The sequence below is a fragment of the Temnothorax curvispinosus genome, unplaced genomic scaffold (genome assembly GCF_003070985.1).
Source record: "Temnothorax curvispinosus isolate PA1 unplaced genomic scaffold, ASM307098v1 QBEX01010899.1, whole genome shotgun sequence".
Classification (NCBI taxonomy): domain Eukaryota; kingdom Metazoa; phylum Arthropoda; class Insecta; order Hymenoptera; family Formicidae; genus Temnothorax; species Temnothorax curvispinosus.
In genome coordinates this window covers 95,622-117,763 of record NW_020220679.1, presented here as the reverse complement: position 1 = coordinate 117,763, position 22,142 = coordinate 95,622, and the positions used below count along the sequence as shown (strand labels likewise).

General features: G+C 45.3%; 1 protein-coding gene across 8 annotated transcripts in view; it reads left to right on the top strand.

The window, feature by feature from the left end:
• The first annotated feature begins 6,365 nt into the window (after positions 1-6,365).
• The window catches only part of LOC112460852, a 32,601-nt gene continuing 16,824 nt past the window's right edge, over positions 6,366-22,142 (top strand). For 4 of the 8 annotated variants that reach the window (XM_025025753.1, XM_025025750.1, XM_025025757.1 and 1 more), the window contains exons 1-8: positions 6,366-8,021; positions 12,778-12,969; positions 14,445-14,555; positions 15,525-15,614; positions 15,883-15,969; positions 20,011-20,106; positions 20,446-20,680; positions 21,472-21,543. In XM_025025753.1, the coding sequence (XP_024881521.1) occupies positions 7,098-8,021; positions 12,778-12,969; positions 14,445-14,555; positions 15,525-15,614; positions 15,883-15,969; positions 20,011-20,106; positions 20,446-20,680; positions 21,472-21,543 (1,807 nt within the window). In that variant the 5' untranslated portion in view covers positions 6,366-7,097. The remainder of the gene's footprint in view (positions 8,022-12,777; positions 12,970-14,444; positions 14,556-15,524; positions 15,615-15,882; positions 15,970-20,010; positions 20,107-20,445; positions 20,681-21,471; positions 21,544-22,142) is intronic. The other 4 variants (XM_025025752.1, XM_025025751.1, XM_025025754.1 and 1 more) reach the window with 4 other exon arrangements.

Sequence of the window (22,142 nt, the reverse complement as noted above, 5' to 3'; positions counted from 1 at the left end):
AACGTCGAAAGAAGCTGTATCCTAATTTTTACGTTCTTATTCCATTCGAATCGGCTATACACCTCCTGAGATGTTCTACCTAAATAATTTTTGCGCTCAGTGTATCGTCGTGCGCGATTTTAAATGAACTACTTTCGCCGATTATTCCCTAAAACCGCGGTCGTGTTTTCGCGAGAAACAGTTACTGGATAATGACAATTAAAATCTTGATAAAAATTTCGCACTCCGTTTTATCTTATAGATGGCAAATTAAGGTATTGAAATTTAATTAGACATTATATTCCGCTGCACGATTTAACGAGTAAGGATAATATTTCTTTGTGCGCGAGTAACGCGTGCGTTTGTAAGAAAAAAAAAAGGAAAAAAAAACGTAACTCTGGATGCGCATCTTACTGAAATGTGCTGCGCACGCATACGCCGATTGAAATAGAAATTGCGGAAGGCGACGGAACGGCGACGGATTTAATCGCAACGCCGGAAGCCGCGCGATCATGTGTCGCCGCCCGACACCGTCTCCGCTGTCTCCATTACCCATCCGCGATCGGCGCAGATCGATTTCAGTCCTTGACATAGAACTTCGTCTTATTAATTCATTTCTCGCAATGTCTTGCGAGAAGATTCTTTTTCTTCGGAAAAAAAAATAAAAATTTGGATTCGCGCCAGTGCGAATGCCGATTTTATCGCGGGTAAAAATATTATTCGGCGAAATAATCGCGCGAAATTCCCCGAAACGTATTCAGCGAGATGAGTTCGAGTTCTTTAAATACGGTGTCGAGGCGAAAAGAAAAAAAATAAGATTTCTCTCCGAGGTAACGCGCGAGTGATATGAACGAGAAACACTCACGTTCGCGTTTCTCGAAGGCGGAATAAAAGGGGTAGGGGAAATGACTGAAAAGAGGAGAAAAGGAGGAAGAGACGCGAGAAAGAGAGCGAAGAGACGCGTGTGTGGGTATAAAGCCGGATAAGTATGTATACGGAGAGCGGTAAAAGTGCATCGGCCGTTTAATTTCGGCTTTCCTCGCGCCGAAAATATTCGCGCGCGCCACACTTTCCGTCGCGGCATAGCTTAACGGCTAACAGGGATTCCTGCGGCGGCAGTCTGCCGGTGTCGGTTACCTAATTATAGTTGCACATAGAAATCTGTAAGGGGACACCGCGCGCACATCCGCGACAGGAAGGGAGCGAGGGAACAGAGAGAAAGAGAAAGAAAAAGAGAGAAAGAGAGAGAACAGACCGGGACCGCGCCTTATGCATTCGGCTTGTGCAATGAAAGCCGCATATCATGCGTGAGACACGCGGAAGGCCGCGTTCGTGCGTGCGTGCGCCGGGTTTCCGCGGATTTATTTTTCGGGGATGATTTAAGGGCCATGGGAAATATAATGGCGCGGAGGGTTCTTAACGAAGACACTCGTAAAACGTTAAGTCATCTAAATTATATCTGATTTTTGAATTTATTTTATTATTTTTATTTATATGTATTAATGGATGAGCCACAATTATATTGTATATTTAATAACGAGCCATTTAAGTTTAAGCAACTAAAAACTCTTTTTTTGTTTGTTATTTATTGTTATTTGTTAGATACATTTTTTTATTAGAAAAATCATAAAATGTACCGCAACTGATATTACTGGAAATATCCGAAATATTTCGCTAATTAATTTATCGAAGTGTTTTCGTTCGTCTGGAGAAATCGAAAGCGGTCGAATAAGAAAATGCGCAGGTAGCTAGCTCGGTTATTCGATGACCTGCGTGTTCTAATTTGACACGGATATGTAAAACAGCGCAGCATCGTCGGAGATCGAATCACTGTACACTGGCGCGATGTTATCCCGACGGTAAAACGTAATCGAGATGAAGGCCTGTCACGATCAATCCGGTCAGTGGAGAGCGTCTACATTATTCATCACTTTCTGGATGAAGCGGAGAAGTAAAATTTACATTATTGATCACGGTCGGAAAGCTATTACATCTCCGTAGGACACGGGGTTCGTAGTCATGACACGATGATTCCTCGCACAGGCGGTACACCGCGTTTTGCGTGGCTCCTTAAATCACATCGTTTAGATTAATCGCCGCTGTTTTCACCTAGCACCTCGCGCGATTCACATTATACCGAGTTAGTGGATTTAAATGACTAACAATAAGACAATCCCGCGACGTCTCATTTGCAAATGAAGGGAACGCGGTCTATCCGGCTTTTATTTATTACTCGTCAAATGAAATATACGAGTTAACTGGGACATAAATAGTTGTTGTTTTCGCACTAATTTGAAAGATCTGAAAACATTTAAAATCTAGTTTAGAGATCTAATTAGCATTTAAAATGTTGTCCATTTATTCTTCGCGAGTGCATCGGCTAGAAATGTTTTCAACAGCACCTGAACAAAACCTCTGTTGGTGAACTTTACCGAAAGTAATCTTCCTCATTATCTCATTGGCCGCGTTCGGTATTTAAGTGCGCGGGTTCTCGGTACCGTTCGAGAATTTAATTCCGCAGCAGGCGCACGGAAAATCGCGAGTGTACGAACGGTGGGTGTTCTTACGAACGCATATAACATCGCGTTTCTCCAACGGCTCTATCACGCGCGCGCCGTAGAATCGGTATGCGCTCGAAGGTATACTTAGCGGAGCGCGCTTCTAACATAATGCGATTGCAACATTTTAAATGGCCACGAAAAGGGACAACGGTATATGCTGTATATCATCGCGTGCGATCATCGGCTCGTGTCGATTCTCGAGCGGCGAAGCACGGAGCCGATACGAGATTCAGCTATTTGGACCGCGGCCTCAACGACGCCGAGGCATTTTTCTTGATGGAGTTTAATTGCGTGAACAAGCCTCTATTTATTACGGTGATTCGCGTTGTTGCGCGGTTGTATTCGCCGTCTCTTCGTGTCTTCTTTTGTCTCATCGTGAAACGCACGTCGCGAAGTCCTGGACTTTTACGAGAGATATACCCAACACATAATTCGATCGCGTGGTCAATTATCTTTCATTTTAGCGTGACGCTACACAAAGTTCTTATGACTTTTATATGTACAGAGGGTATCTAAGTTATAATTAAAATAGGAACTCTCGAAACACGCGATTAAATCTTCTCCAATGAGACTTTGAATGTGATAATCTTCTTTTCGATCAATCATTTTGAAATAATTTAATAATTAAGTTTGAGTCTCTCGAATTTAATAATTAAGTGTTGAACTCTCGCGAGATTTTGTTATCCGTATTTTTTCGCAGGGTCTTTCTTCCCTGGAGTTTTCTTGACTTTTTAAACCCCGCTCACCTTAGATTCGCTCTGATGGCGACTTCACTTGAGTTTCACTTTTCTGCAACTTGTACGAGGGTTACGACTCGACCTTACAGCGCAGCGGGGTGCATATTGTGTGCACCTGTCGTTTGACCTAAGAGAGAAAAAATTCTCTCGGCTCGTTGCCCCTCCCCCCGTTCTCCCTCTTTCTCTTTCTCCTCCGCTTCCCATAACGCTCACTCTCGTTCGCTCGCCGCATTTGGGCAGAACATTTTCCGTGGACGAGTACACGATGCGTCCAGCGCGCGTCTTTGAATCGCGGTAGTGTGTCATTCTAAAAATAGAGAGAGGTTGAAATGAGAGGGAAGCTAAGACGCGAGAGAACGAGAGGTGGCAGGGACGGCAGAAGGAGAGTGGAGGCACGAAGAGGCAGAAGAAGCGAGCGAGACGTCGAAGGAGAATGAGAGAGATGGAAAGAGCACCTCCATAGTCTCGGTCGTGAACCCGAGGAACGACCTCGGTGAAACGTCGGGTAAAGAGAAACGAACGAGGGAGAGAAAGGGAGAAGGAGAGAGCGGGTTAGACGAGAGAACGTTAAGAGGAGGAGAAAAGGCGAGATAGAATCGCGCGGGAGAACGACGCGGCCGGGGAGGGAGATTAAATTAAACAGCGCGAAAGAGACTCGAAGCGCGATACTGCGAACGCGAACGCGCAGCGAGCCTTAAAAATTTCGCTCGCGATTTCGGGTATCGCGCTGCCTCGAAAAACGAAGAGAAACCGAGAAGCGGGCGCGGCGAAAACGCGCGGAATCGCTCGTCACTTTCTAAATTTGAACCCTCCACATCGCGTCGGTTTACGACGTGATCGGGGATCGGCCATCGTGCCCCCTCTGTTTATAAACTCTTACGGCCGGGGATGTGTGTACGCGGCGCTGGAATTTGTCAAATTACCGCGAGGGAGTTACGCCCGAGAGAAGCGGCCGAGAAGGAAGATACGGTGATTAAAATAAAACCTTATTTACGACGTAAATAAGGCGCGAGGCGTCATACCTTTGCTAAGATTGTTTTCTATTTTTAATTCGGCCACGACGTGCAACCCGAATTAGCCCGAATAATCTTTTAATTAATTGAGCTGAGAACGAGGAATTTCATTTTTAGACAGTGAAACTGTTGCATCCACTTATCTTCGATGAAATCTCGATTTGGGATTTGTAAGATTTGTTTATTGAAATATTTAACGCCGAATAAGAGCGGTTATAAATATAGCGACTTTTCATCTATGAGTATTCTTCAAAAGTTTTGAATTTCATATTTTGAAAGTGCATTCCGTCGCAGAAGCTTAGAACGCGACGTTGCGGAATGGCTAATAATAGGAGGGTTGGCTTGCCGGCCAACAACACTGGGGTCTGCAGTCACGACCGAGTTCTACAGAGGCGTAACTTCCGTTAATATCGCGAGGGACTTGGTGCTCCTGATGCGTCTTGGTGCCCGCACATCCGCGTATGAGAATATTAAGACGGCACGCATTCCATCGCGACGGTTTCCGCGATTTCGTAAGCGGGGCCGGCGACTCTCGAGAGCACACAGTGCGCACGAGATGCGTACTAAATGTAGTAACGGCGCTCCGAAAATACGATGCTCCAGAATATGAAGCTGTTAAAGAGCTAACGAAAAGAAAATTGTTGCATGTCCATTATTTGCAAAACGTTTAACAGATTACAAATATCCTTAGGAAACAATTTAAAAAAACTTGATGTCTACGATAAATTATAATATACTTCAATTTTTCTGCGTATCTGACTTACTTTTTTAATTTCTTACATGGTTTTTCATGCAAATTTAATGGACGGGCGCAATGAAAAAACGTGTAGGCATTCACGCTGCGCTTATTGTTTTTTTTTTTTCGCCAAATGATATATCCCCCGTAATTTCGACGATGTGTATCATCGCCCGAAGAATTAATCGCGTCAAAATATTGCGGTAACAAATTTCATCGAGTCTTATTGGACCGGCCAGAAGTTGCCTAACAGGAACGTTATATATCCGTTCGACCGTGATCTTGCACGACTACTTGCGCGGGCTTTATTTTGCATAACCATAAACCGGCGCTACTTCATTGAGTGGCAGATGGTTTGCCATACGCGTACCTGAAGAGCTTCCCTTGCACATCGATACGGAGAAAGTCAAGTACGGGGGTCGAGGAGATCGCATTCATATAGGCTCATGTTATATGTCGAATAGAAAACGGATTATATTTGAGATATAAATCGCCGTGAGACCATTGCAGCGATTGATTAGAAAAATCACAAGTATTACAAAATCCAAATCAATATTCCAAAGTATTTAAATATAAAATATAAATTCTATTTTGGAGAATTTTGGTCGCGTAAAAATTCTTTTACGAAGTTGACCTTGATATTAATACATATAATTTATTTTTTATGAGAATACCGTCGTATCGTATTTTTGTGCTTTAATATGAGAAAAATTTCGTCTCATCGAAATAAACGTCGCTTTTATTACATCAATTAAAACGTAAATTTATTTTATTACGTTAATTTGACACGCAGCTTCTTATATATTTTTTCGTTCCATGGTAGCGAGTCCCGAAGAATTTTTATTTCATCTTGCACTTTCTAGCTCGAAATTACATAGGGAAACCGGTTACTCATAAGTGTTATTTATCGATCCTACATTTCGCGTTCCCGTTGCCCAGTTTCATCTCTGTATTGATCCGCAGTCACCTATAAGTTCATACGCTCTTTTTTGCGCGTGCGAGAAAGGGAAAAGAGATTGAGAGAGAGAGAGAAAGAGAGAGATAAAAAAAGAGCTCATTTTCTTATCACTCCAGTTTATTTCTTATAAAAGTATTAAAGTATTGAAATATAAAAGAAATTAATAAGATTATCGCATTAACATTTTTCAAGAGGTGTCTCTGATTTGCGCCTCAGCGCCGCTTAAGTGTATTAAAATGCGCATTTTAAATTACATTCTAAATGATCCTAATCTCCTTGATCTAAAACGATCGAAAACTCCTTCCAGGTATCCACGGTGTGATCGCACGAGGAACCACGATGGCGGAGGTGGCGACGAAGAAGTCGATCAATGTAGTAAGTAGCAAGAAGAGCGAGGTGTGCGGTGTTCAGTCTAACAACGGTTTGATTGATTTGGATGATCTAACCGCGAGTAACACCCAACTAATCTCGTTGTGCGACGACGACGACGATCTTGTACTCACAAACAATACGCGTAACGAGCTCGAGGGCGACGACAAGAGCCTGCAGGAGTTGATAGAGAGCGAGCTGGCGCTGAGGATCTGCTCGAGCAGCACCGACGACGAAGCCGTCGAGGAAACCGAGAATGTCGTCACCCAACCGGAGACGATCAAGAGGATCGTCCTGGACCGCCGGCAGGATCCCGTCGACGTTAACGCGGGGTTCATAGCGGCCGAGAGCGAACATTATTCCTTGATCGAGGAACCGTACGGCCATCGAAACGGTCATGTGTCTCCACACGTCGACGTCGAGGTCGTGAAGCCAGAACCGGTGCGCTTCCACGACGAGGAAGAGGATCAGGCGTTCGTCGAGCAGCCGGAAGCCGGCGTTGCGCCGATAATTATTCAGAAAACGAACGAAAGCGATCAGGAGTCGAGCCGCGACGAAGTCGTCGACGTTAGCAACGACAGCGAGTGTCGGGCGATCGTCAAGGAAGTCGTACCTCCCACGGATGATCCAGATTCTAGCAATGTCACGAGCGATCTCGTAGACGGACCGAGCTCCCAATCTTTCCCGATTCCCGCGAGTTGTCCCGTGGACAAGTACCAACGGGAGGAGGAACTGGTGCAGAAGATGGCAGATGACACGGATCTGCTTCGCACCGATGTCGAGCAGGAAAGGAAGAACGCGGACGTCGATGTTCCGGACACGTGGATCGAGCAGGCGCCACTTTCAGACGGCCAGCAGGCCGGTCAGTTCTCCGACAACTTCGACGAGGCGCCTTATTCGCAGGATCGAAGCCTCGAGGAGCAGAAATCCCCGTCGACGAACGAAGAATCTTCCACAAACGAACATATCGACATACTTAATGATTCCTACGGAGACCCTCGTGTCGAGGAAGAGGAGATTCCGGGGTCGCTGATCCGCCGGGACAAATCGTCGCCCTCCGAAACGCTCGAAGAGGCCGACTCGAAGCTGGAGGACTCCCGTCTCTCCGACGACGGCGTCATCAGCCAGTCCGAGATGTCCGCGGAGACGGCCAGCACGCAGGAATTCCTCGACACGGAACGCCGCGTGCTGAACGAGGAATCCGATCACGAGACACCGCAGATCGTGGTGACGTCGGAGATCACCGAATCGCAGGCAACGTCGGAATCGATCCTGGAGAACGAAAGTTCGCCGGAGTGTCCCGTAGCGGAGGACACGCAGAATCCGGTGGACGAGTCCTCGAGCGAGTTCTCGGCGTCGGACTCGACCTTCATCGAGAAGACCGAGGTCGTGGTGTCGGACACGAGCGTGACGATCTTCTCGGAGACGAGGCAGCTCGTCGCCGGGCAGATCGGGAATCTCGACTCGTGGACCACGGTCGAGGAGGCCACGAAATCGCCGGGCGAAAGAGACGTGCCGACCGCGGCGGAACGCGGCGGTGACGTTAACGACGCGACGTGGGGCGACAACGAGGGGAAGCAAGACGATTGCCTCGCACCCTCGTCCCCCCGCGCGCCCCTGGCCACCCCGGACGAGACGGAGACGAGCGATGTTTCTAACGCCTGCGACGTAAGTGTGCTTTTTTCGTGAATTAACTCGGATGTGCCTGCGACGGAGAAACCGACCCGAAGGAAAGACTCGAAAAAAAAAACCGATAGGGTATAGGGTCTCGTTTTCGCGTCTGCATAAATCGAAACCTCGCACTCGCGACTATTTTCAATTAATTAACGATATGTCATTACCGACTACCGTAAGCTTCGTGACGATGACGTGTACAACAACGTGTAACATTTCTCATGAAGCGTTGAGAAAATTCACAGCCTCGAATGAGAGCACGAGCACTTTCCTTCGAGTCGTCGCACTCGTTCGTACAGGTAGGAGTAACAATTGTTCTTACGACTCATCGAAATAATTAATGCTTGATTTGCTGCGTTTTTGCCAACGTCGCGAGTGACGTCGTTGCGCAGCCCTTAAAAAATTAATCGTTTCTTGTGTGGTATTGCTTATCATTAGAATTGCCGATCAAATCCCCGCGGTGTATATAATTCCAAATAACGTCGTAAAGTTCTGACTTTACACATAATTCAGATTATATAATTTACGTACCTCGATATCGATAGGGTTGCTTCGCGCTTGTGACGTAAAGCTGCGAAACGTTCGGCGTAGAAACCGCGTCTCTCTCGGGCGCACTCATATTCCGCACGTTGCGCAAGAGAAATACAAGCGTTATAACTTAACAGCGTTCAGGTTGTTGCTTGCGTCGGATAATTCCTGCGAGCGCATTGTGGATCCGATCCTCCTAGCAGTTTCTGCAAGACTAATTGCGCCATCGCTCTATGTAACTCCTACGCATGTTTTTACACGTTAGGGGCGATTAATCTCGTTTATCCTTTTTTCTTCCTCTTAACAGCCGGAGCCTCCAGGTAAGGGATTCTCGCGAGTGCCCGCGGGTACTCGCATAATCCGCGGTATGGATGCGCCAAGTTTAGTGAATTTATGTCCTTCTTACTATTTATAGCAGCGCAAATCGCGCTAAAGGAATATACGTCAACATTGTCGATTTATTCGATTCGATTCGAACCTTCCGACCCTTGTATCTCGAATGATCAAGAACAAATACGAGTCCGAATGAGAGTTTAATAATTGATTCTCCCCTTTCTTACGATATTGTGTCCATCTATTTTCGCGTATGGTATTTATGCGCAATCACTATCTCTCGACGTTACTTGACGTGCCTTTCGCAACAACTCATTACTCGCAAAACGCGAACGTGTATTATCTACCTTTATCTCCTCGATACCCTCGAAGGTACACCCTTCTATACGATCAGCAGCGCGTGACGATCGCTCACGCTACAAATCTCATGCAAATGCGAGACCCGCAGTCACAACGGAAGCCGGCTTATCGCCATGAATTTCGTATCAACTCGCGCGCTTGTAACGCGACGGCACGGCATTCGTGGCACTCGAAACTGAAAGGGAGGACACTTAATTCCCCTAAAAGCTCGAGACGCTGTTTAATCCTTAATTGGCAACAGTCTCTTAAAACTACGTTCCGTATTCCGAGCAGTCTGCTGAGCTTGATAATTATATCTGTAAGCCATTTACTTCCTTGCGGTTTCTACCTTCATTATCTGTAAATACGGCGTAGATTTAAGGAGAGATATAATGGCCGTTTTTCGTGATTAATTTTACTGCCGGCATGGTGAACGGCGGAAAGAATTTAAAACGGAACAATCAGCGATCATATATCCGCGTAAACAATTATCTTATACTCGACGTCGACTCGTGCCTGGAAAATTAGATCTTGAAACTATATTATTTGCGATATTAAGAAAAATTAATCGAGCTCCCTCGGAGAGCGAGGCTGCCAAGGCCACTCGCTCAGATGTCGCTGGTTTAAGGGCTGACCAAGATCGAGGTCGCGTCAAAGTCGATCTTGTACGCCACGCGCAACCTCTTAACGGCGTCCAACGATCCTCGTCGGTCGCTTCCCCCTGGAACATTCCTCGGCCACGGCCACGGTTCTGCTCGCCGAGCAGCAGAAACCCAAGTTCTCTTACCTGGCCAACCGGCTCCACGTGCCCGGTGGAAACGGCCAATCGTCGGCGCCGCGGCGCGCTGCGTGCCACGCTTTGGAGAGCATCGAGTTTCCTGAACCCGTTACGAGACGCAACGCTCTCCTCGGCGGAGGAAGAAGCCACGGCACCTCAGACATCTCTGCGGCGCCACGCAGCGCGGTTGTTTCGTTCACGTCCCGAGGAGCGAGCTCGAGGATGATCATCGATCAGGTACGACCTGGACGACGATCGGCTTGATCCATCCACTGGTGTGCCCAGGGTCGCGATAAACCTGAGTGCGAGCGGGGGAGGTGTGCGCACCAGACGACACGGTCGTTGAACAAGAACATTCGCCTTTTTTTCCTTCAGTCTCTCCTTGTATTCTTCTTATTTCTCTCTCCTTCTCCCTCTCCTTCCCTCTTTCTCTCTGTCTTTCTTTCCACGTTGCTCCCACTCTCGCTCTTTGGTCGCCGACCATCTCGTTCGCGCTCGAAGCTCCGGCGGCTCTTTCTTTCTCCTTCTGGCCTTCGTCGGCTTTCGTCGACCCCGTTGCCAAGGTGGACGCGCGTTCGTCATTCTGAGTGCGTGGCCGGTGCCGGTGCTAGAGGCTGCTCGGATAAATCCGTAGGAAAAAGGTCCGAGTCGTGTGTGTTTGGAGTGATATAAGCTGTGGAACTGGTGGTGATGTGATCGGGATTGCTTTCACGAGAAAGTTCTCGGCAAAGTGCCGTGGAGAACGCGTCGGAAGCGACCGTCTTCCGGTTTCTCGAGACAAGGCGAATATAATCGAGGTAGCGTAGACTCGAAACCTCGCTTTTGTGCTATCGGATAGAGAGTGTGTAAGTATGGCTGGAGTGCCGTAAACTGCCGGTGGTCGCAGAGAAAATTGTTACGAGCTCCATTTGTTCGGAAGGACCTTGAGAGAGGATTGGGAAGTGTGCCAGGATTATTCTCAAGCGGTGATTTACAGAGCACGTTTCGCGCAAAGTCGTTTTAAAATTCTTTGTTAAATATTTAAAATAAATATTTAAAATTCAATGAGAGAGAGAGAGAGAGAGAGAGAAGTCTCACCGACTTATCGTATTTTTCATCTTCCTCGTTAAACAAAAGTTTATCGTAGACATTCGTCGAAAGAATTCATCTAATTTAATTAATAAAATATCTTCGACTCATTCGGAGCATTCCGAATAAAAATCATTTAGCATATTCGGCCTTTATACTTTTCATCTAATTATCGTTTGCATTTGTTAATTTTGGATAGTGACGTAATCGCGTCGTGCCGATAGCCCGACGCTGGATAATTAATAGTCAAACGTCGAGATTGCGTCGGTGCGCATTATGTCGCGCATTGCGCTACGCTCGCATATAGCTCATATTCCGTTCCGGAATATTGCTTTCCGCGCGCGCGGCTTATCGGAAATCTTCCTTGTCGGACGGCCATACCTATCGAGCAATTACGCCATCGCGTATAAATCGTTGGGGCCATGAAAAACTCCGCTCTTATCAGTTGTCTCCGATACCCGCGCCCGAAACGTGCCGTTGCTTTCGCGTTCCGAACGGATTGAAGTTAAGCCAAGTGCTTGACGAAGACGCTGGAAGAAAACACGTTTTTCGCTTCTCTAATTTGTAATTCCAATTTTTACAATCCACCATTTCTCATTCTTCGTTCGCACTCGTGTCTCGCATTATTCTCCTGGGTAATTATTCCGTTACCTCATATCGCGTTATCATAAACGCGAGGCACGGATTATTACCAGCCGGACAATTATGAGTCGGGCCGAGAATCACGTAGGCGAACGACGTTTTAATTGCCGCGTGCGATATCGGGGCTATAGTTTCGCTCGCGGACGAAGCCGTGCGCGGTTAAACAAATATTCCGTTTGAAATCTTGCCTTTCTAACGTGCGGATGATCGCGTTATGCACGCTCACGTACGTTTCGAATGACGAGAATGATTCCGAGCGTTGGAAACGAAACGGGAATGAAGTGCGCGATGTGTCGGAACGGATTTTGGAGCGGCAATCTGTTTCGTAACGCAAAAGGAAACGATCAATTTTTATTTTACCGTGAAATTGTCGAAAACTTGATCGACCGTGCCGTTAGCAAAACCCATGCGACTTAATTTATTACTTCTTCAGCACGCTTTCTGATTTACATCAATCTACCTCTCGTTTTCCACACGTTTAATCCATAACAGTTTAATAACCGAGGTTGTACGCGCGCGTCGAACGGGAAATAGATCTCGCAAAAATTCTTTTGCGCGTGAAAAGACGATGAAGATTTATCTTCCACAGTGAAGAACGTCGGCTGAACGTCAGAAAGGCGAAGATAACCTGATGGAGCGCGCTAATGTTACTCTCTTCACTGCCGTACTTTTACATTCGACGGGAATATCGCGTTACCGCACCGTGAAATCGATATTATTGCTTGCAAATCATGTTCGTTAAGGGAACGTAAACTTCCGTGTCGGACCGCAGAGACCGCGTTTCACCTATCCCGGCGTGCGCAATAAAGACCATTGAGTCCCAGTGTGCAGCGGCACAATGGCGCACGCTGAAATCTAGTTCTCCGGCGTCTGTATTCCTTTCCTGAAGACCCGCGTGCTCGCCCACGTCAGTTCGCAAAAGAGACACTCCTGTCATGGAGAAATCACCTGAGCGTCCACTTTAATCGTTCTAGACGCGGGAGATCTTGACGCCGGCGTTGTATAAAAAATTTTTCCAGTTTAACATACTTATATGTATTTTTTTTTTCTTTCCCGTCGCAGAGCGAGAGCCGCGAGGAAACGGTGACCACAAGTTCCGCCGTGGTGACCTCCTCGAAGGGCGGGACCAAAACGAAGAAGAAGAAGATCGAGGGCGTCGCTGGAAACGATGCCACCTCGCCGAACCTTACGCCGCGCACAAAGAAAACCAAGAAGAGCAAGAAGAACGATCTCGAGAAGGAGAACATCTCCGTGGTGAGTTATAAATCTCGTTTTGATAGACGCGCACGTGTGCGCGCGCGGGATGTCCCGCAGCTATCCTTTCACCGGTATACGTGGTTCTCTAATCGTCGTAGCGTCGCTCTCGCCCGGATGAACATTTCATAGGGTATGTCAAATTGAAAAGTTTCCGTCGAATTAAACTCCACGTGATATTAATCGAAAGAATTGGACTATTAGAGACACGTTGTGGAAGCCCCGTCGTTGTTATCGGTCTTTTCCGTTGAAAACGATTTATCAAATTGGTAAAAGGATCGCTGAACAAAATCGACAATTTGTTCTGGGACACATCCTGCGTCGCGCGACTGTACCGTATCTACTAATTTGCTACGTTCTGTATTGATCATCGGCAAGACGTATATGTGTCAACCGCGACTTTTCAACCAGTGAACGCCGGTTACCGGCCGCTATTCTCGGAAGATATAATTGAGGACGGTATACTCCGACGTACATGTGTGCGAGATGCGCGGGTACGAAATCACGGTGCGCGGAACCGATTATCACGCTAATTATCACTTTGTGCCCGGTAAAAGCGACATCGCGTTGGTGAAAACCGGAAGCTCGCACTTTTGGTATCTCATCTGCATGCATGCCGCCGGCTTTTCCGGATTTTGTCCGGCACAGATAGGAGCGAGTTTTCTACCGTCTGACACTCTTCTCGGAATCGGGGGATCTGATACGCGATCGCGACCGATATCGAAACGCTATTAAGTGGAGCGCGGACGATATCGATCGAGATTGCGACGTTTCCTTTTTGCGGGGCTCGTCCTCCGCGCGCGCAATTACAGCTAACAAGCTACACAGTGGAGCTTTTACTTCCGTTCCGAGAATGTTCCTTTATGATGTTAACGTCGGTAGAAAAAAAAAAGATGATTGGATATTATATTTTATTAAATAATATATTTGACACTCCAATTGGCTAAACGAAGAAGAGAAACGTTAAGTCCATGCCTATCATTATGTTATTATCACATTTGTCCATTAACGTATTACAGTGTTTATCGTGTAAATATAGATTACGTTTGAAATGTGCGATATCTCTGTTTTATTTGAGTTAATACGTTTCTGTATAATATCCAGTTACGCGCGGACGTCTGTGCGGACGAGATCGTGTAGCAAATTATATATATTTTTATAAAAAAAAAAAGCTTGATATATCCGTTAATGCGAGATAAAATAAATATCGATCGATCAAAAAAATTTGTAAACGAAAGAGGGATATTGAAGTGTCTCTTTGAGTGCATTTCTGAAAGTCGAATTGTTCAGAATGCGTCGTGAACGAAATGTGGAAATTCGAGCGTGTAATAATTTTATTTCTGCCTATGATTATCGTACTTTGATTATTATACGCGACTAACGGCTCGGCGCAAGTTATAGCGTAGACGCAGCTTATTAATCTCTCATGCAGTTGCATGCTCAGTGTGTTCGTGTTTCTTTTGTTTTTCCATCAGAACTGTAGCTTACGAGACGCAAGCATGCATACGGGCACTCGGCGATCGCATTCGGAGATGATCGATTTTTCCGACGAGGACGATTTATCGAACGTCAATGTTAAGTCATTGGTAAGTTGCGCTGAAGCGTACGTATCTGAGAAATTAATCACAAATTATTTACTCCATATATAATTACAGTTCGGAACGTAATTTAATTCTCAACCTTTGGCCTCAATCCAATTTTATTAATGATACATTACGCTCTTTGGAAATTAAATCTTTGGTATGATATGGCTCACGTTTAAATTATCAGGGAGTTAACATAGAATTCAACGTGTATAAAGGAGCACTTTTGACATTTAAGACAGATCTTGCGGAACGCCCTGTGTGTTTCTCAGACATTCCTTTTTCTTCTCCGTTTCCCTCACTTCTCTCGGCACAGCTCTGTTTCCCAGCGACGACGAGCTGTTTCACGCGTATAGCATTTATGCGAGATGCAAGTACCATTTTCGTCTGACTTCGTTTCTCGGCCGACGAGATGAATAGACGGGGCGAATAGAGAGATTTATCCCATTCCGGCCACTCACCTCGTGATCCACTAGATGCGAGAGAACGGCTAGCGCGCGGTTCTAAATAATTAACGGCGGGCGCAGCAGGCGTACAATCGCTCCATTAAGCAATTAAACGTTACCTGCGCTGTTTGATTAAGCTCGCCGACGAAATTACGTTGTTACTTTCGAGAATTGCGTGCGTAACTTTGCTGTCGCGCGAGCGTGACCCAGCGAACGCTAAAATTTGCGCTTTTATTGGAGTAAGTGTAACAAAGTTGATATACGACGGGGAAAAGTTTCATATCCATTTCACGAGGTGAAGAAGTATATTTTCCCCGTTGAAGCAAATTCGAGCGAATTACACGTGTGACGATCGGTATTAACGTATCATTTAATGAAATAAATATCCCGCGAAAATTTACACCTCGCGTAATTGTAATCTCGCGATCGCGTAAGACCGCGTATAAAAATGCCCCGAATGTACCCGCATAATGCATGCTATACTGACCCGCCTGCATTTTTGTTCTTCTTCTTTTTGCGCATGCAGACACAGAACTATGTCTCGGAGACGAGTCGTAGCGATCAGGAGAAGTTGCGCAGGGAGCGGATCGCGACTGGCGTATCCATCAAGCAATTAGTAAGTAATAACCATGTAGCCTGGCTCGATCGCGTTTGCAGTGAAACGAGACACACACGTGAAGAAACACACGCCGGATAGTGTCGTCAATTACTTTCCGTCGTGGTCTTTCCCCCACCATGCACGTATAGAGAGAGTCGGAAAGACGGCCTCGGTTTTTCACGATCGATGAGATACCGATTTAATAATAACGTATACGCTTACGCCCGCAAAATCCGCTTCGTTAATAGCCGATACATTTGTCAGATACATATTTTGTCACTAACAGTGTCGCAGCTTTGGCGACATCTCGAACATGAGCGACGGCGATCAGGCGACCTTCGGGAAAGCGAGCCACGCGATGGAAACCGAGGAGGTTTGTACTAATATTGTACTAATTCGTGCGCAGAAACACACGCACACGCATCGCGAATGCCTCTCGTGTTTGTCGTTTTCCTGGTCGATGTAGTTGAAAGTGATGTTATAACAGTCGTGCAAATTTTGGCTAATGTTTATTTCTAATTTAAATTAAAAATCTATTTCCACGCAATGAGAAATAATAATCTTACAATTATATTTGAGAAAATGATGAAATTCTTTTCAAAGATAGAAGATAGATTTTTTTATGAATAGTTATTTTGAAGAACAGAAGCCGCGTTTTCTCGATATGCGTATATGAATAAATTTTCATTCATAGTTTGCATTATTTTGCAAATTTTAACAATTAGCATTCTTATTCGTTTGCAATTTCTTTCATGGTAGTAAAGTAAGAAGGTCAATTATCGCCGCTTAGACAAAATTTGCAAGCATGCGAATGCCTATTAACGTTGTTGCAAATTAATTTCCGGCGTGTATGACGGGAATGAGAAACGCATCTTCGTAACCTTTGTTATTGCATGAGCCACTTTCGATATTTGCTTCATAATTTGTGGCGACAATATTACATTAATTCCAAGCAAACAAACATCTCGATAGTATACTAATCGCATCTGGAGCGCGAGTTCTGTGACACAAATTTCTAATAATAGCATAAATATTTTCTGCCGAAGGTATTTTTATCTTCTTACGCGTGATAATAACACTTTCGATAAAGCGCAGCCTCGTTATTTCAATTAACGTTACATCAAACGATATTACGAAGTCTCGTGGCAATTAAAAATTAAGGACTTTGAGAAATCGCGTGCAGTAATGCGGTATCGTATTTTTATCGGCGACTTTTCAAGAACCTCTAACGTCGATTATCGCGAATCTTTCTTTGATAAGACACGGCTCCGTTATCGCTTTGCGATCGATATTTCACAGAGCTCGCGTCTCTCGAAACGACTCACCGCTAATTTGTATTCTCGTTGACGCTCTCTCGCCCCGATCGTAGAAGGCGAGGTCGATGGGTGATCTGAGAGTATGTGAGCAGGGTTACTCGCGGTTCAGCAGAGACGCACCCGTCTTCGCCAGGGTGTCGGTCAAGGCCCTCGTAAGTACCTCTCGTAAACGGCACGGACAACATTGAAGTCAGTCGAGCGAATGGAATATAACGTTGGATAAAGCCCGGTCTAATGAAACTAGAATTTTATCAAAGTTCGCGATCGGCAATTTCTATACTCGGGAGTAACGATCTATGGAGCCTCTCGGGGTGGGCGGTGTAATTGTTCTCTATCCTATACGGTACCTGGAGGCGGCCGATTACGCATTTACCGTGCTTGCATTAATCGCGAATATATAAAGCGAGGCAAACGCAACGTTCGAGGCAACTCGACGTTGCGTTCGACCAGTACATATACTTATAACGTTCGTGTTGCCGTGGTTGTCCGCGTAAAAATGACAATTGTTTTCGAAAATTTTATTGTAAGAAAAAAAATATAGGAAAAGCGTAAAATAATCTTGATAAAAATATTCGAATAACATTCTTCGAAATAAACGCTCGGTCAAGTACACCGCTACGCACTCTGAGAACTCGCCGGCACGTATGCCGGAGTAGTTTACCGTCACGCGCCGCCGCGAATGCCGTCTCTCCATTTATGGAAGGGCCGACTTGATAATAACAGACTACTTATTTGCCCTACTTCAGCCGATTACGAGGAAACGCCAGGGTCCGGATGTCGATTACGAGTTTCTTTTGCTCCGTATTATCGGTCACGCGACTATACCTATCGGGATTTTCACGTGGCGACTTAGCCTCCCGCTGAGATGAGGGATGGACATCTTGAAGCGTTCGAGATACGCGCACCTTATTAGAATTTTATACGCTTTTTCGCGTTTTCGGTCGCGAACGCGAATATGGAGAGAGAAACGGGAAATGTGGGTCGGATCTCTTCGCGAGTTGCGAATTAACGAATCGAAACCATGAACGCTCGCTGAACTGCAAAACTTTTATTTTGAATACGCAAAATTGAGGCAAATTAGTTGAAACAAAAATTGAGACACAGTTGTAATCGTTTCTGAGACGAAACAAGCAGAAAATAATAGACAACTAATATTAAGCATGGCATGTATAAATAAATAATGAACGAGTCATTGATATTTTTTAATTAAATCAAGATTCTAGAATTTGAATAACGGCGTTTAAAGTACGATATTTGTCATTTTAACGTGATGTGATTTGACAAGTTTTGCTTCAATTTCATGAACAAAGATCACAGAATTGATGATATTTTAAATTAAAATTCTTTCTTTTTCAATAATTACTAAAAACGTAATACAATAATTTGATTATTAACATTATATACCGCATGGAAATATCGCATTAACGAGGCATTTGCGTGAAAGGATCGGTACTGTTGACCGACTAAACATTCACGATTGTGCCGAAGAATGCGTTCTGATGCACTTGATAACGCGTGACGGTGCCAAAAGCAAAGCCAATTCGAGATAAAGAGTGAATTCGTGACGCGAGATGATCGCTCGAGGTGATTCAACGGATAATTCCGTGCTACTTCCAATGTTGTCCTTTGTCCGTTTCGTTTTGTTCGTTCCCCTTTCCCTCGGTTTGTCCGACGCAGCAGTTGGCAAGGCTTCGATCAGCGATTAAAACGCTTCACGCGTATATACCACGCGAGCCAAAAGTAGCGTACTTTCTTGTTTGCCACGCTAAAGAAAGATTCCTTCTTTTTTTTTTTAAAGCTTCTTCGCAAGAAATCGTAAATAATTCAACGCGGGAAACAGGCTGCGAATGCAGTATATTCAATCGCATTAGGGAAAGACCGATTAGCAACGCTGTGCTTCGCGTAGCAGATGTCTTTAATATTGCGCGCCGCGATATTAAAGACGTACAGCAACCGGCTCCGACGATTCTTCGCGGAAAATCGCCTTCTGCCGCGTACTCGAGAACATAATGCATACGTTTTGCCGAGTGTGTACGGTGGAACGCTGGCTTGGAAAAAGGAAACAAATTGATACTTCTCGAAAGTAAATATTAGCCCCAGGCACCGTCGTCGTCTCTCCACCTCCGTGAACGCACGCTCGTCTTCAATCCGCGTTGAAGGATACCTCTGTCAATGCGCAGATCGCGACTTCCGGCAGCGTCGTTCGACAGCACCGTAAAATGCGGAATGTTGCTAACTGCTGCGTCCTCTGAGATACGATAACCGGCTTACCGGCCTGTGTGTGTCTGTTTTTACACCGAACCGTACTAACCCGCGGTCCATTTCTTCTCATTATTGCGCGACGCTACGTGCTCTCCTCCCGGCATGCGAAACCCTAAAATTGACAATCACTGAAATCGACCCCCTGGGGGGGAACAGAGGGCTTCCTACTGTAGTTTGGCAAGCTTAACGGACGAGGGTAAGGACAAGGATCGGGCATGCGAGAAGCCGAAGCTCGAGGTAAGACTCCGACGAGGAAGAGGCAGATATAGAACCTTTAGCATGATAAGGTCGGCTCGTACAGAGGTTTGACCCGAGTTTTTCTTTTGTCTTTTATTGCTTTTGTTGCTCTCTCAGAAAGAGAAATATGTGCTGCGCTTTCTTAGTTTGCGATTGATTTTGCCCGTTTTCAGACCTTTGTACGACCTGTGTATCTCTTCTCGGAAAATGCCACTTTCGTGCAAATCAGAAATCGTACGAACGTGCGAAAATGGAATTTACAATGTTGTATTATTAAATATTTATTTAATAATACTGCCTTTTTTTGATCAAAATTATTTCTCAATCATACGTGCGAACAATCCTTAACTATTTTGCACGTTCTTCATTTGTGCACGGTGGTGATTTGTCTGTTTATTTTTTCTCCTATTTCTGCTTGCTATTTTATTTTCACAGTAAAGGGTTGCCGAAGAATACAATGTTCTTGCTCCGTTGATAGTGCTAGAGAAAATGTTGTCTGCGGAACGTACTTTCGCATCTTCTTCTCTTTTCCTCCTTCTGTCTCAACTTCTTGACTCGTAGTACTTATTATCTGATATCACCATTGTTTGTATTTACAGAAATCAAGCTTTAACAAATTCGACGCTCTTACGAAGAAGACAGTTCTTCACGTACGTTCGGTCGATGCGGCGAAAGTCCAACAGCAGCTGAATGCCGTAAGTCTTTCTTTATTTTACTTATTAAACTCGAAGCATTTGTCGCTACAATATTTATTTAACGATCGTAATTTGTGATACAATAAGTAACTTGAAGAAACTAAATTAACGACATTAATGAAATTACTTCACATCCAATAATAAAATATTTCACAAAATCTTTTATTTTCTTTCTAAATTAAAATCGCGTTTAAATTCGGCATTTAAATTTCGAGTGTTGCGTAAGGCGCACGTTTAATCTATGGACGGATCTAGAGTGTCGTCCGCTCGCTTCTTCGTAGGGGAAGGAGAGTGAAAGTCGCGAAGGTGCTAATTAATTGGCGCACTGGTGCATTGCAGGTGGGCCAGAATGCCGATGCGAATACGAATTGTCGCAGCTGCGGCAAGGTCGTGTTCCAAATGGAGCAGACAAAGGCCGAGGGTCTGGTCTGGCACAAGAATTGCTTCCGGTGCGTGCAGTGCAGCAAGCAGCTCAATGTAGACAATTATGAGAGCCACGAGAGCACGCTCTACTGTAAGCCACACTTCAAGGAGCTCTTCCAACCGAAACCGGTCGAGGAGTCCGACCAGCCCGGTAAGATGATTACCATCCCGCGCAATACCGTGTACGCGTACGCATACCGGCGTGCGCTACAGCCGCTAATCTGCTTAAAAGGATCGTCTTTACGAATTACTCGTTAAATCTTAACGCCGAACGCTTAAACGGCCGACCGTCGATTCCACCGCGTCGACTCCATCTCGCCTCTAATCTCTCGGCTGAGGTGAACTTTGTGCGGACAAAGCGAGTCTCTGCCGACCCTCGGTCGGCACGTATTAAAGAGAAGGCATAAAGACGCACGAATACGCTTCAACGGGAAAACTGGAAGAGATAAAATTCGCTCTCTCGGCGTCATCGGTCGTAAATTTCTTTCGCGTCGAGATTAACGGCGCACTTGATTAATTCCAACGGTGCTCGTCATAATTATATACGTGTAACCCTCGTTTTATTTTAAGAGCGCGATATATATACGTCAGAGAATGAATGTGTACAACTATAGGCAATTAGAAGTAAAATTGCATCCTTGATGTAGAGATAAATGTAAGAAATATGGCTCGGTTCTTCATATAATGAAGACAATAGTATGTACAAGAAATCTAGGTATACAGTGTAATGCTGTTTTAATGTGCCAGCATAACTTAGGAGGCTCGAGTGCCGTCGGTGGGTCGTCTAAGACCCAGTTCGTTAAGCCCCTTAGCATAGGGGCTAGAATTACAGTTCTCTTCTCTTCCCCCCGTATAATTACGCGCGCAAGCGTCCGCGCGGGCGCGCGGAGAGAATGAGAGGTATCGTTAATGCGACAAAGAGTTGTCTTGTGAACTCCGCAGTGCGACCTCGAAAGCCGGAGCTGATCATACGGGAGAACGAGCCGAAAGAGTTGCCGCCCGATGTGGTCAGAGGTAACAACAGCAACAAACAACGTTCGACGTGTGTGAGTGGCGTGGAACGCGATTCTGGCGATTGCTCCTAACGCTCTCGGAGTGTGCTCCGATTTTGCCGAGTGGCTTTTTAACCGTTTGATTGGCTGCTGAATCGAAAATTTATCTGTGCATCGAATCGCGTAACGTGTCCCGCATTGGCGTGCCGATTAATAAAACGGGACACGAATCATTATTGACACCGGGCGTTTCATTAGTCGGCATGTTTGTCTCGGGACCTTACGGGGCGACATGAGTTACTGACGCATTCCACAGAATTACTGTATAATGTAATTATATATAATCCCGTTCTCGATATTAAAATTAATTTTTTGTCTGCATGAAAAAATGATGGCCAATTCGGCTAGTGACAGTGTTAATACTCTTAACAGTTCACGCACATTAAACTCACGTATAAAATTACCTTTGTATATTTTAATATGTATTGTGCCTGCCTATGTGTCTTTCTCATCTTATTTAACTCAGCTTTTAAAAAATTTATCGCTAATATATGAGAGTCGTATACAGTATAGTTCAAAATTATTGAAATGAAGAAATAGATACCACTACAAATTTCCCAT